This window comes from Salminus brasiliensis, chromosome 21 (genome assembly GCF_030463535.1).
Source record: "Salminus brasiliensis chromosome 21, fSalBra1.hap2, whole genome shotgun sequence".
NCBI classification, from domain to species: domain Eukaryota; kingdom Metazoa; phylum Chordata; class Actinopteri; order Characiformes; family Bryconidae; genus Salminus; species Salminus brasiliensis.
Window position 1 is genome coordinate 25,604,428 of NC_132898.1, and position 13,413 is coordinate 25,617,840.

The following is a 13,413-nucleotide window of genomic DNA, read 5'->3' on the forward strand; positions in this document are numbered from 1 at the left end:
TAAATGAGCAGGTGTCCAGATACTTTTGTCCTTATAGTGTAGCTTAGTTCTAGGATAAATGACCAATTACTAAATTACCAATGTCACTGGAGAAACCCATATTATGTTAAGATGGGCACAGGTAGTTAGACCTAAACAAGGTAAAGTATTTATCTAAAGGGCCAATCAAAATGTAGGTGATTTGCATAGTGACAAAAATGGTCTAGCAATAAAGAACGGCTGAAAATGGTCTTTAAAAATAAATAACAGGGTGGTGCAATTTAAAGCATTGGTTCTATTGTTGGGAGATCGCCGGTGATGCCACAGCCATACGTAAGTTCCAGAGAGCATAACTGGTCTCAATCCCTCTGGTCGGGTAGGATGGCCCTCCTTCTCCCCCGATCTCTCAGCACAATGCAAGCCAGTGTAAGTGCCTGTTAGCTGATGTAACAGAACTGGCAGTTAGTGTTCTCCTCCAAGCATGATCAGCAGTCCAGTGATGTTGCTTTACAAATAGCCTTTAAAAAATGTGTAATCTAACTACACAAGTACAAAATCAGTACAAATAGTTCTACATAGTAAAAGTGAACCACATATTTCAGTATATTCTGAAAATCCAGGCTTGGAAAAAATCCAACATCCATGTGACCTCCCGTATCAGTTACTGTCCAGAGTCCAGGTCTCTCCCTGTACCTGTAAATTGATCAATATGGCCAAAGGATAGTGCAAAGGAACCTCTAAACAGGGGTATTTATTCCAGTCTGGAGAGTGGGTGTTCAGGACAGTTGATTTCCCTGAGCAGGAAAAAGGATTACCAAACTGCTGGACACTGAGCCTCCAGGACCAGATCTGAGTACCCCTGCCCTACAGCTCTTAAGTGTGGATAGCGGAAGGCTCTGCCCTAGAGCTCTACTGCTGTGCTCCCTTATACAGCTTAGTCCACTCAACCAGTGTTGTACCACCGATATGCATGGGCTTCTACCAATTCTACCAAGTAGTTTGGCTTGGGAGTTCTCCACGGCTGGGTATCTCCATATGTCTGTTAACGTCCAGCACTTTCATAAGCATCCCTGCCGTACAGCTTCAGAAACCAAAAAGCCCAGCGTTGGGGTCCACGGCACCACCAGGCTCTGCAGGGTGACCAGCAGCCGTCCCGATTCTACCTCCTCTGGGCCTGCCAGCAGGTAGTCTACTCCTGATGAAGAAACAGTGTCTCATTTCATATTCCAGTCACATTACAACATCTTAAATACATTCATCTTCATGAGGACAGTACCTGGGTTGAGGACGGGGCAGGTGCAGCCCCGGCTGGTCCAGGACAGGGGGTACAGGCTGTGCGTACCCTGAGAGAGAGGCAGGAGCCCAGAGCGCAGCACTTTCCTCACCTTCACCTGCACCACCGCATGGGTGCCTTTGTCGTGAGCAGACAGCACACTGGCCTTCATCACTGCAGGACAGAGAACAGAAAAGAATATTACATATATGCATGCACGGAAATGTGGTCCCACAGGGGTCGGACTAATAACGAAACCAGATTGATGGCCTTTCATAAACCCTTACAAGTTTAATTAATGCTGTTGTCACAGCAATCACATAAAGAGTTCATAAATAATGACATCAGCCATAACATTAACACAGGTGGAGAGATTATCTTCATCTACAGTGGCATCTGTCAAGAGGTGGTGATATTAGGCAGTTGTTGAAGGTGATGTGTGTTAAAAGCAGGAAAAATTTTTAGAATCTGAGCCATATTAGACAATTGCCAAATTGTCACGTCTAGACGACTGGGTCAGAACATCTCCATAACATCAGGCAGGTGTTCCTAAGGATGTTCCTGGTATGCTGTGGTCAGTACTAGGCCTATCACGATAAATAACTGCAATAAATGATCATATTGTCATTTTAAGAACATTTTATGCCACTGATATAATGATTATATAAAGCATAATCATGCAATTCCACCCTTTTAAAGAGCAGTGAACCTTTAATTATTAAGAATAATCAGACACTGGAATTGAAATATAAAAATGTGTAAATATCCTACATAAATAAAACAAACAAAAAAAACCTACTGCTTTTCAACAAAGTCTACATTCCGGCTCGTTCAGGTTAAGAAGCTCTCTATGCCCATTCAGCTTAAGGCCAAATTGTTCCCACTCCGGAGCTGTGGAATGTGGCTTTGAAACCAAGTCCATTTGGACCGGAACTGTGCAGTCTTTGAGGGAAAACAGCTATTAGCTGACAGACTTACAACCTACTTTCTATGGTAACGCACAGCGACATCCAACAGCTGCGCGTATGGTCGGGCGCGTGAGGTTGGCTGGTGCAACGAAGCTGGGGACCTAGCACTTTCCTTCAAGCGTGTTGGCTACCCAGCAATGCAGCATTGCCAGCAGTTCGAAAAGAGGTTGTAGCTGGCTTTGCATGTATCGACTGAGACACGTGTTAAATTCTTATCCTCCTAGAGTCGCGAGCATTGCTAGTGCTAAGGGGAGCTACAAGGGGTGGCTTAATTGGCAGTGCCAAATTGGGAACACTGTCAGGCATCAGACAGTGTATTTATAATGATTTGGTGTAATAACTTTTTGTGAGGGTGCCTTAAGAAATTAGGAATCATTCACCACGTCGCTATGATCAGAGGATCGCTGGTTCGAGTCCTGGTCATAATGCTCATTTGGCCTCGCTCTCTCCAGGGTGGGTAGATGGCTCTCTGTCCTCACATTGCTTCGCTGCAGTGCTGGCGGTCACTGGCAGTTGCAGGCTGGTGCGTCACAGCCTGGTATGTAGTGCTTCCCTTCAGGGGCGTTGGTTGCACGGTGATAATGCATCGGCGGCAATTTGAAAAACAAGTGGGGCTTGACTGAGCATGTGTCGGAGGGGGTGTGTGTTGGTCCACCCTCACTAGTGTTGGGGGGCATTGCGTGTGATGGGGGGGAGAAAGTATGTACGGGTTAGGTAATTGGTGGTCCAAATATATATAATCCACCACTGTGAACAAATCTCTCAAGACTCTAGAAGTTTCTCTAATTCACAAATCTGACAAAAAGAGCACATATTGCAAGATATGTGTTCATTTTCCAAATCTTACCATAGGAATGTTTCATCTTACACAGGTCAGACACACTCTTCAGCTTTCTCTCTTTGCAGCTGCATTTCCCTGTGTAGAAACAACACACACACAAACACCCAGAGCTCGTTCATCATGGTACACTTTCAGAAGCCCTTCCTGGAAGCCCACTTTTGACCAGAGAAACACTGATGAAAGAACAGCTCAGAAAACAAGAGGGCCCTGTTAGCTCACCTGTGTAGTACAGTGCAGAGACAGCAAGCTCTTTGGACCACACCTTGTCCTCCTCGTGTGGCCGAAAGTGGGTCAGGTCAGGAATTTTGCCTCCAATGGGAACGTTGTAAAACTCGCCATTGGCTTTGCTGTAAAGAGAAACAGGATACGACACAAACACAATGAAAGAGAATCAAAAGACAGTACATCACATTCAGGATCTCTTTACACTGGACACCGAATGTGCCTCTTAAGGCCAAGTTCACAGTGATACGAACAAACAACAGCTTACGGCTCTTTTCAGTTAGAGGAGTATAAAGCCTCTCCAGAGTAGAAGCACTGCAGATTTTAATCATACTGGATTAAAATCACTCCATAATTATTACTGTAAGAAAGTTAAAAAAAACTACACACACACTGCAGATTCATACTGGATTAAAAACACTACACATTTATAAATGGCAGACTGCAAGGGCTACACAGGTGTGGATTCATACTGGAATATGATTAGTCTGCAATAATTCATGTCAGCCTGTAAAAGCTTTCTACAGAGCAGATTCATACTGGATTAAAAACACTCCACAATTAATACGGTCAGGCTATAAAAGCTCCACACACTGTATATTCATACTGGATTAAAACCACAGCTCTGAAAATATAATAGAATTACACACACACACACACACACACACACACATATATATATATATATATATATATAATTAAACTAAACTGACTCAGCTTCCATTAGGCTTTAGACTTGGATATAGTTTAATCAGAGTTGGTCTCACCTGTCTAAACAGTGCCCTGTTACGGGGTCACAGGTCAGAGGGCACATGCAGGGCCTGCAGCCATCCGACCCGAAGCCCCAGTGTCCAGGCAGGCAATGATTGCAGCTTGTGCCCCCAACCCCTGGCTTACAGTGGCACTGCCCACTTCTGGGGTGGCACCAGGTCCCCTCTGTGCTGGTCAGTGCTGGAAAGGATCCAACTGGATCACACCAACAGCCTGTTGAAGAGAGGCACTGTGGGTAAGAGCAGCATTCTATGTCTAATACCTGTACCCATACATTACTAATGTTCTCTTTCTAGAGCTTTTGATGTCCAGTGAAATCCACTGTTGCTGTCTTTTACACACACAGCTCTACGATGTGAAATCTCAAATATTGGTCAAATGAAAGTACTAGCAGTAAATATCCATGACGATATAACATCATTAATGCAAAAGGCGTCGACTGGACACCAAAAAATCTGTCCTCCTCTTCATTGCATTGCATTCCTATCTTACTAGAAGAGCTATTTTCAGATCTGTTTGTTAATCAGAGAATCAGTAAAAAAGTAAACCTTTTTTGGGTTGCACATGATAAAAGGGTATTGTTCTACTGTTACCAGCAGGGGGCGACAGAGTAATAATAATAAACCTTATTTTATTATAGTATATAATGTAACCTTATTTTAAACTACTAACTAAAACAGTTCATGGGATTGGATCTCCCTCCAGCTGGTGTGTTTTGTGGTTTAATTGAAGTAAAAAAACAGAAATCCTCAACATAATCTTACAAACATCAATTCATGTTACATTTCTTGATATCAACTAATATTCTCAGTACCTTCATTCATTATGTGTCTATGTAATTAATATATATAGTAAACCATCAGTAGTATCTAAACATCTCCTTAAATCTAAGCTGATGCCTAATTAGCAAAGTACATCCTCTGGTGTCTTTAACACTGCAGCCCACCCCTCCGTCCCCCTCCATCCTCATCTCTGTCTTACGTGTGCAGGCCTGTGGCGAGTTAAGTGGTCTGGCTGGGTGGCGGTGGTACCCCGGTCGACAGCGCTGGCACCTGCGGCCCACTGTGTTGTGCTGGCAGTTATCACACACCCCTCCGCTAACACCCCCTGTGGAGCGCCACACCCGCTGGGAGAAGTGACAGCTCTGTGCATGGCCGTGACATTCACACTCTAGAAAGAGAGAGAGAGAGAGAGAGAGAGAGAGAGAGAGAGAGAGAGAGAGAGAGAAAAGTTTTACTCAAAGTATTTAGCTACGCTAACAGGCTCCATTAATACGAAGTATAAATTATTGAATCTCTGTGAGCTTCAAACATCTGCAATCTGGAGAAATGCTATAAAATCGCACTGCTATAAAATGAACTGTCCAGAGCTGCTATAAAACTGCTAAACATATTAGCCTAATGCTAACCGTAGCAAATTTCTATTACCAGGCTAGCAGAAACAACCGGCCTAGTGGAGCAAATGGGTAAAAACATCATACAAGTGTTACTGGTTTTATACTATTCTCACTTGTCTTGTCAAAGAGGACAGGGAACTATAATAAAACTAAAACATAAGCAAAATACTATATGCCTCCTTTAAACACTTGACACTCCAAAGAGTCGAAAAGAATGGGTTCCTTTTGAGATTTTGTGTCCTAATTTGTAAAAAGTACATTATTTTTCAGGCAAATGTCCTTATTTTCACAAAAAACACTTGAACGCTTCAGTTATAGGTGCCTTATGTACATTCATGACATCAGTGAGGGGCCAGTAGCAGTAATGCTGACCAATCAGCACCCAGAAGCAAACTTTCTGAGTGCTTTTGAGTCATTTACTCAATGGTTAGAAACATGTCCAATTTTGTTTTAGCTGTTAGATCCATTCACCGCCATTCATTGAGGACTTGCTCTGGGGCGCCCTCTGGTGTTCTGGAGTAATGTGAGGGAATGGATGCAGCCAGGCCCCTCACAAACTGTTGGTTCTGTTGGTACAGTACAGGCCAAAGGTTTGGACACACCTTCTCATTCAATGCGTTTTCTGTATTTTCATGACTATTTACATTGTAGATTCTCACTGAAGGCATCAAAACTATGAATGAACACATGTGGAGTTATGTAATTAACAAAAAAGGTGAAATAACTGAAAACATGTTTTATATTCTAGTGTCTTCAAAATAGCCACCTTTTGCTCTGATTACTGCTTTGCACACTCTTGGCATTCTCTCAATGAGCTTCAAGAGGTAGTCACCTGAAATGGTTTTCAGGTGTGCCTTATCAGGGTTAATTAGTGGAATTTCTTGCTTTATCAATGGGGTTGGGACCATCAGTTGTGTTGTGCAGAAGTCAGGTTACTACACAGTCGACAGCCCTACTGGACAACTGTTAAAATTCATATTATGGCAAGAACCAATCAGCTAACTAAAGAAAAACGAGTGGCCATCATTACTTTAAGAAATGAAGTCCAGAAAATTAAAAAAGACTTGGCCTCCACAGTCACCGGACATGAACCCAATCGAGATGGTTTGGGGTGAGCTGGACCGCAGAGTGAAGGCAAAGGGGCCAACAAGTGCTAAACACCTCTGGGAACCTCTTCAAGACTGTTGGAAAACCATTTCAGACTACCTCTTGAAGCTCATTGGGAGAATGCCAAGAGTGTGCAAAGCAGTAATCAGAGCAAAAGGTGGCTATTTTGAAGACACTAGAATATAAAACATGTTTTCAGTTATTTCACCTTTTTTGTTAAGTACATAACTCCACATGTGTTCATTCATAGTTTTGATGCCTTCAGTGAGAATCTACAATGTAAATAGTCATTAAAATACAGAAAACGCATTGAATGAGAAGGTGTGTCCAAACTTTTGGCCTGTACTGTACATGCATGGTGGGCTTACTAAGTAAGGTTAAAGAGAAAAGATCCATACTCTGGCAGGGGTTCGGTTCCCCACTGCTGCCGTTGGCTGCTCTCCAGGGTCGGTCATTGTAGAGAGGGGCACACCTCTCGCAGTGAGCACCTGCTGTGTGGTGAGCGCAAACACACCTGCCCTGCACCTGTTAGCAGGACAAACAGAAGCGCATACAGGTGATCCTCGTGAACGATCACGACAACAGAGGGCAGATCATAGCTGTTGAGCATCTGCCATAACCTACAGTATTATTCACACAAAGAAGGTCATTTAAATGGTTCATGTAACCAAACAACACAAATCAAACAGTCATTTGTCCAGATGATGGTTCAAAGTGGACAACAGTGAATGAAATTAGCACTGCTGATCCAGCTAATATGTACACTATGGCAGTGGATCCAATTCACCGGGAGTCCATTTTAATGTGTAATAGTACTGTGAAATAGCTGTGTGGTGTTTTGTGATGCACTAAGGAATTGAAAAGTGCCCAGAGTCATGAAGCACATGCGTTAATGCGCGGTACCGGCACCGGTGTGCGTGTCCATTATAAACACTTACAGATTTGGAATTTTTGGACTCTGTGCGGCAAGTTAGTGAGTTAATGGGGGTTTAATGCCAGGACAGTCACTGGATCCGGTCAGATACACTCTTTTAGTCCTCCTCTCTCTTGATCTGCATATTTCTTATTTAAGTAGAGATAGGAAGACACGCCTCCACTTTCTGAAGTTTTAAATGATTAAATAAATATTTTGCGATTTCATGAGATTTCATAAAATTATTTCCGCCACTGCAAGATATATGTAGTGAAAACACTGCGCACACAAATTATATACTGAGAAAGAAAAATACATCCGCTGTGCTGCTGTTAGAGCCTCCATCATCCAACACTATTCCAAACAAAGTAGTACACAGACCTACGACATCAATGCATCGAACATGAGAGAGAAACGCCAAAAGCCAGGTCTATGAGATGCTTCACAGATGTGCCAGGTTTATGTACATCATGAATGTTATGAAGGGTATGTTTTGAGCGCCCGTGTGGGCATGTTTGATGCATGATGCATTTATTGAACTCCAATATAGTATAGAATAGGAGATTCACTAGAGAATCACAAACAGCCGGAACAAATTCCTTGTGTGTGTGAACATACTTGGCCAATAAATCTGATTCTGATTATGATTCTGATTCTGGAGCAGACAAACATGAACTTAATGCCCCTTTGCCTAATGCCAAGGCTTAAAAAAGCCCCCCAGCATTGAGCTACAGAGCAGTGGAACTGTGTTCTCAGGAATGATGGTTGGTGCTCCATCCAATACTTTTGGGATACGTGGGCGAGTTGGGGAAGAGGTGGGGTGGTGATTATCCAACATCCTGACCTCATTAATGCTTTTGTCTCTGAATGTGACCAAATCCTCACAGCAAAATCTAGAGTTATCAAGCTATCTGGACTCGGACAACAGCAGGATACTCTTTTTGAATACCCTTGATTGCAGAAAAAACAATGAATGAGCAGATGTCCCAATACTTTTGTCCCGCAAGTGTACATTTCTGAATACATACATCCCTAATTTAAGGAATCAGTAATCACTATTGTTTACAGTACACAGTAGTACATTTATTGGCATCACTCAGTCCCACTCTCACTCACCACAGTGCTGCTTTGCTTTGTGTCCCATCCTCTTCCAGCAGACAGGCAGTGCTCTGCATGCCCATGGCATAGGCAGGTCCCTCGAGCCAGGAGTGAATAGACGGCATACGGAGCAGAATGAGCCAGATGTATCGGGCTGCGCAGTAACCGTCCGGGGACACTGGGGGAGAATCTGGGGCTGGTTTTGTGGTGTGGAGGACCGTGCTTGCAGCGGTGAGGCTTCAGGAGGCGTATGCGGAGGTTAGTGAGGGTCAGGATGGAAAGAGCTTCAGGGCTGTAGGGGTCATCCATCCAGCTGGCTTGACCCATAGAACGGTAAATGACCTAGACAAAACTTATTATGGTCAATATGGTCAAAAACTGGGACTTTAAATGCTATATTATGGATGAAGAAGATATGGGGCAGGCTTGTTCTGCTCCGCCAGGCCTTTGGGGCCAGAATAACAAGTTTTATGAAAGCAGAACAGATGAAGGGGGGGATATGACTGACAGGACAGAAATGCATACTGTGACTGACTCATGATGGCTCATATAAAGGTTTCTGGGACAGAGCCACCAGGCTTTCCCAAAGGCCTACTACAAAAAGCATTGTACAGTGTTCAAACAAGCAGCAATTGAACCCAGGAATATTCTGTCCAGTCCTCAAAGGTCAGACAGATTTCCCACCCTCCATTTACGAAGGAGTTGTAGATACAGCGGTCAAACAATTGCACAGACTGCTTTCTAACTATTAGCTCTCAGCGATAAGAAGAAGTGGATTTGGCTTAAAGGGGCCAGATCTGATTACATGTTCTCTAACAATCTCTGCGTTGCCAAATCTCAGAGATGCACTTTTCCACAGAGATCAGAGCACCTAATGCACCTGATCCAGCTAATCCCAGGGTTCTTCACTGACCAGTTCAATCACTGTAAATACATATAGCATTCATGTGCTCCCAGTGTCTCCTCCCAGTACAGAATTAGGACCCAGCCCACAACTCTTGGGAGTTACCTCTCCTCCGGTGCACGGCGTAGCACTGGAATATCTGGATGTGCAGAGCGCCCCCTGCTGGCTCACATCGTCTGCCACCCCGAACTCAGCACTGCAGTTTTGGGCGAACAGCTTCAGCGTCTCCCAGCTGCGTCCAAAGTCTTGCGAACGCTCCAGGCTCATGGTGGCGGGACGGGGCGAGCGGAACACCATCACCACATGGGTCAGGCAGAACCGGGCCTCCAGGTCCAGGCGGATTTCATCCCGGCCCCCTGCCACTGCCTCCGAGCCCCACCAGGTACCGGGGTGCAGGAAAGGGTCGTCCACCATCAGGGCAGGGGGGTGAAGCTCCTCCTTTACAGAGCTGTTGAAGCAGCAGGATGTGCGTGTGTAGAGAGTCCTGAGGGTCCTGCCACTGGCCAAGTTACCCACAGGGGGGCTGCAGGCATGGCCTGCACATCTGGAGGCTGAGTGAGGGAGAGAGAGAGAGGGAAGTGGGGAAAAACACACAAGAATGATTGATGCTGAGATAAAACATCAAATAAGGGGTGGCCTTTACTTCAAATGAAACACAGTAGTTCTGAAATTCTAAACGAGTAGAAACATTCAGGGTCTGCATTATTGCAGGGTTGTGTTTGACAGCCGGAGAAGGCTGCAGTTACTCACGAAACGGTGGATTTCAGTCAGATGGGATTGATCCATATGCAATGCTGTTTCATACTCACTGGTGATCTTAAACTGCAATTCTACAAACCGTCTGCAATGGATAGCGAACCAACAACCCTGTGAGTATTAACCCAGTGCTCTCTACATGTAAAGAAAGTAATGCTGGGACACAAATGTAGTGTTAGGAGTCTTCTCCAGACTAGGGTCCAGTTCCCCAGCTGGGCAAGCTACACCAATAAAAGTCCTTGGGCTACATCCGCCATCCGCTTACTTGTGTTGCATTTAGAGGGCAGTAGTGGTCAAGTGGTTAGAGGGCTGGGTTATTGAACACAAGGTTGGGTACTTCGATACAAGGGTCTGCTAAAATGCCTCTTTACTGTATAACTATATAATAATTACAATAATAACATTATTATTTATGCTGTAAATGTATGGTCAACCTATACCATATACCAGGGGTTTAATGATACTGAAGATTCGATCCAGTACAATTGATGCAGAGGTGTGTTACAGATGTAATACAGCAAAAATAAGTAGTGTCCGTGTTCCTAAGCTACAGTATATCATGAAAAACGTACCAGTTACTCCTCAGTTCATATAATCCACTGTCAAAAAAACGAAGCTACAAAAACTGCCAATTTTTGGAACCCACTGATTGTGTGAAAACCAACATATTAACATAAATCCACCTATTCAGCCTACATTGATTTAGCCCAAGCCACAAGTTATAAGGGGTGTTTCAGCCCAGACTGCCTTTTGAACGAGACACAACACAGCCACAATACAGTTACTCCAGCAAAAAGCAGGATGCATTTAAAAAAATAATAATAATGAACGAGCAGATGTCCCAATACTTTTGTCCCATAAAGTGTACAGTTTAGAATACAGACATCCCTAATTTAAGGACTCCAGTAGATTACTGCAGGATTTCTGTAATAACGACTGTATACAGGACACAGTAGGGCAATACAGCCCCAAACAATATACTAGCATTTGCATTTTTGGGATCAGCAGTAGAGTTTTACTCTACACTTCCACACAATGCTCATTGTTTCATATTTCCAATCGTTAAAATCGCTACACCTTTATTATCTTAGAATAACAACAATTCTGTGCAGCTCTCAAGCCCTGTGCAATGAGTGTTATCGGAAAGTGCAAATATTTATTGGCTGGGTAAGACTGGCCCTGATGGCACCAAGTCAGAATTTAAGCAACAGCCACCACCCCCTACTACCCCTCTTTACTGCTGACCGACTGCATCTGTGGCCCTGGCAGCGATCTGCCGAATTCCCTCCAGTGATTATGCAACTGACAGTAATCGGACAAAACGCGCAGTTAGTTGATTTGGCTGCGTATGAAAGGCTGCAGAGTTAAACACAGGACACGAATTAGCGGCATTTACACTATTTCTGTCACAGTCGATTTCAGCCATACTGACCTGCAGTGATTTGTATCTTTCAGATGGGTTAGATTTCACTGAGCTGATTTGAAATAAAAAAAATATGTGTGACTTTTTTTTTTTTACTTTTCATGGACAAGAACAAGTAGGCTTCCTTACAATAGAACATTTGTAGTGTTTTGGATATTTTAGGGAGCTTGATGTATTAATGCAAGTGATACAAATAGGCATTTCATATTTCACTAATATACTATGGTAAGAAAGAAAAGCCTCAGACTGGTCTAAAAACTTTTTTTTTATCATAATTATAACATTTATTAGTATAATTAGAGAATTTGTGTAGTTGGATGAACATTTAACAATACACCAAGACCTAGTTTATTTCATTATTTATGAAATTCCTTTTTATTCCTTCCTATTTACTGTTTTTTATGCACAGTTAGTTTATTTGGCTGCATATGAAAGTCATCCAGCTAAGAATCAAGCAAGAAGCTGCCACAGAGTGCTGGTAGTCCCTCCCACCTTCATGATACATCATCAGAAGGTGGGTTTTCTTGTCTTTAGACTGGAGAATCTTGCTGTGGAGCGTACTGTGGCTCTGGTCAAGAAGATGAGTAGGAATGTTAAGAATAGATGCAGTGATCAATATATTTTTGATTAGGGCTAGAGTGTGCCTTTAAACATTCAGTCTAATGACATCATGCTACAGTTAACTGTGTGACAAGCTTTTTATGATTAACTTTTTTTTTAATGAAAAAAACAATTAGTCTTTCTTACAATAGAACGTCTGTAGTGTTTTGGATATTTTAGGGAGCTTGATGTATTAATGCAAGTGATAAAAATAGGCATTTTATATTTCACAAATTTACTATGGTATAAAAAAGAAAAGCCTCAGAACTTGTTCTGGTCTAAAATAATGTTTATTATTTCAAATTTCTTTCATAATTATACAATTATTTGTATAATTACAGAATTTGTATAGTTGGATGAACATATAACAATACACCAAGGTCTAGTTTATTTAATTATTTATGAATTCCCCTTTTTGGGGGGTTTCTCTTGCTTGCTTTGTTATATTCATCAACCCATGTGACCAAAACTGCTCATTTGTAGCCTTATGGTTGAATGGATTTCTTCACTACTTCAGATCTGAGCTCAGATTAAACCCCATGCACAGCACCATGCCCACCCACGCTCGCTCACCTGTCACACCGTGCAGGATGGAGGCCACAGTGAGCATCAACAGAGTCGACCACTTCATGCTTGGGACTCCCACGACCCTCCACGAACAAAGTCACACACGCATGGCTGCAGAGATCCGCTTCCAGCTGCCAGTCTGCGCGTCCTGGACGTCCATACCTCTCTCATTGTTTTGGGACCTCGCTCCACGCACCTGTCAGAAAGCCTCCAAAGCAGAGGCTGCTGGTTTCCTGCACCGTCGCCCCTCAAACACAGCAGCTGGTCTACTCGTGCTCTTCTGGTGCTCACAGAGAGTGGTTATCTCACTGGGTTCAGCTGAAGTGATGCGATGCACAGCTGAGGGCTGCTCGTTTTGACTGCTTTGTGCTGCTCGTCTGGACTGACCGAGTTTTGTTTTGGTTTCTGCACCCCTGCAACGCCCCGTGTGATCTGATTGGTCAGGCACGGGCTGCGTTCCAATAAACCGACCAGCAAGTGTATTCGTGTTCTAGGACGTATAGGATTCCCTGAAGGCATTATTTGGGCGATGTCCCCATATAAGGAATCCAGGCCTGAGCTAGTTTTCTCTATGAGGTGAATGGATGCAGTTTTC

The 13,413-nt window shown here is 43.4% G+C and overlaps 1 protein-coding gene across 1 annotated transcript; it reads right to left on the reverse strand.

Moving 5' to 3' along the window:
* Window positions 1–13: 13 nt before the first annotated feature.
* LOC140542966 (netrin-4) lies at window positions 14–13,181 on the reverse strand. The gene is made up of 10 exons (XM_072665932.1): window positions 12,825–13,181; window positions 9,578–10,023; window positions 8,587–8,910; window positions 6,956–7,082; window positions 5,036–5,224; window positions 4,051–4,267; window positions 3,281–3,408; window positions 3,068–3,136; window positions 1,256–1,426; window positions 14–1,174 (listed from the first exon to the last, which is right to left on the reverse strand). Exons 1-10 carry the CDS (start codon window positions 12,880–12,882, stop codon window positions 1,038–1,040), a joined length of 1,866 nt encoding a protein of 621 aa, XP_072522033.1. The 5' UTR covers window positions 12,883–13,181; the 3' UTR covers window positions 14–1,037.
* Window positions 13,182–13,413: the final 232 nt, after the last annotated feature.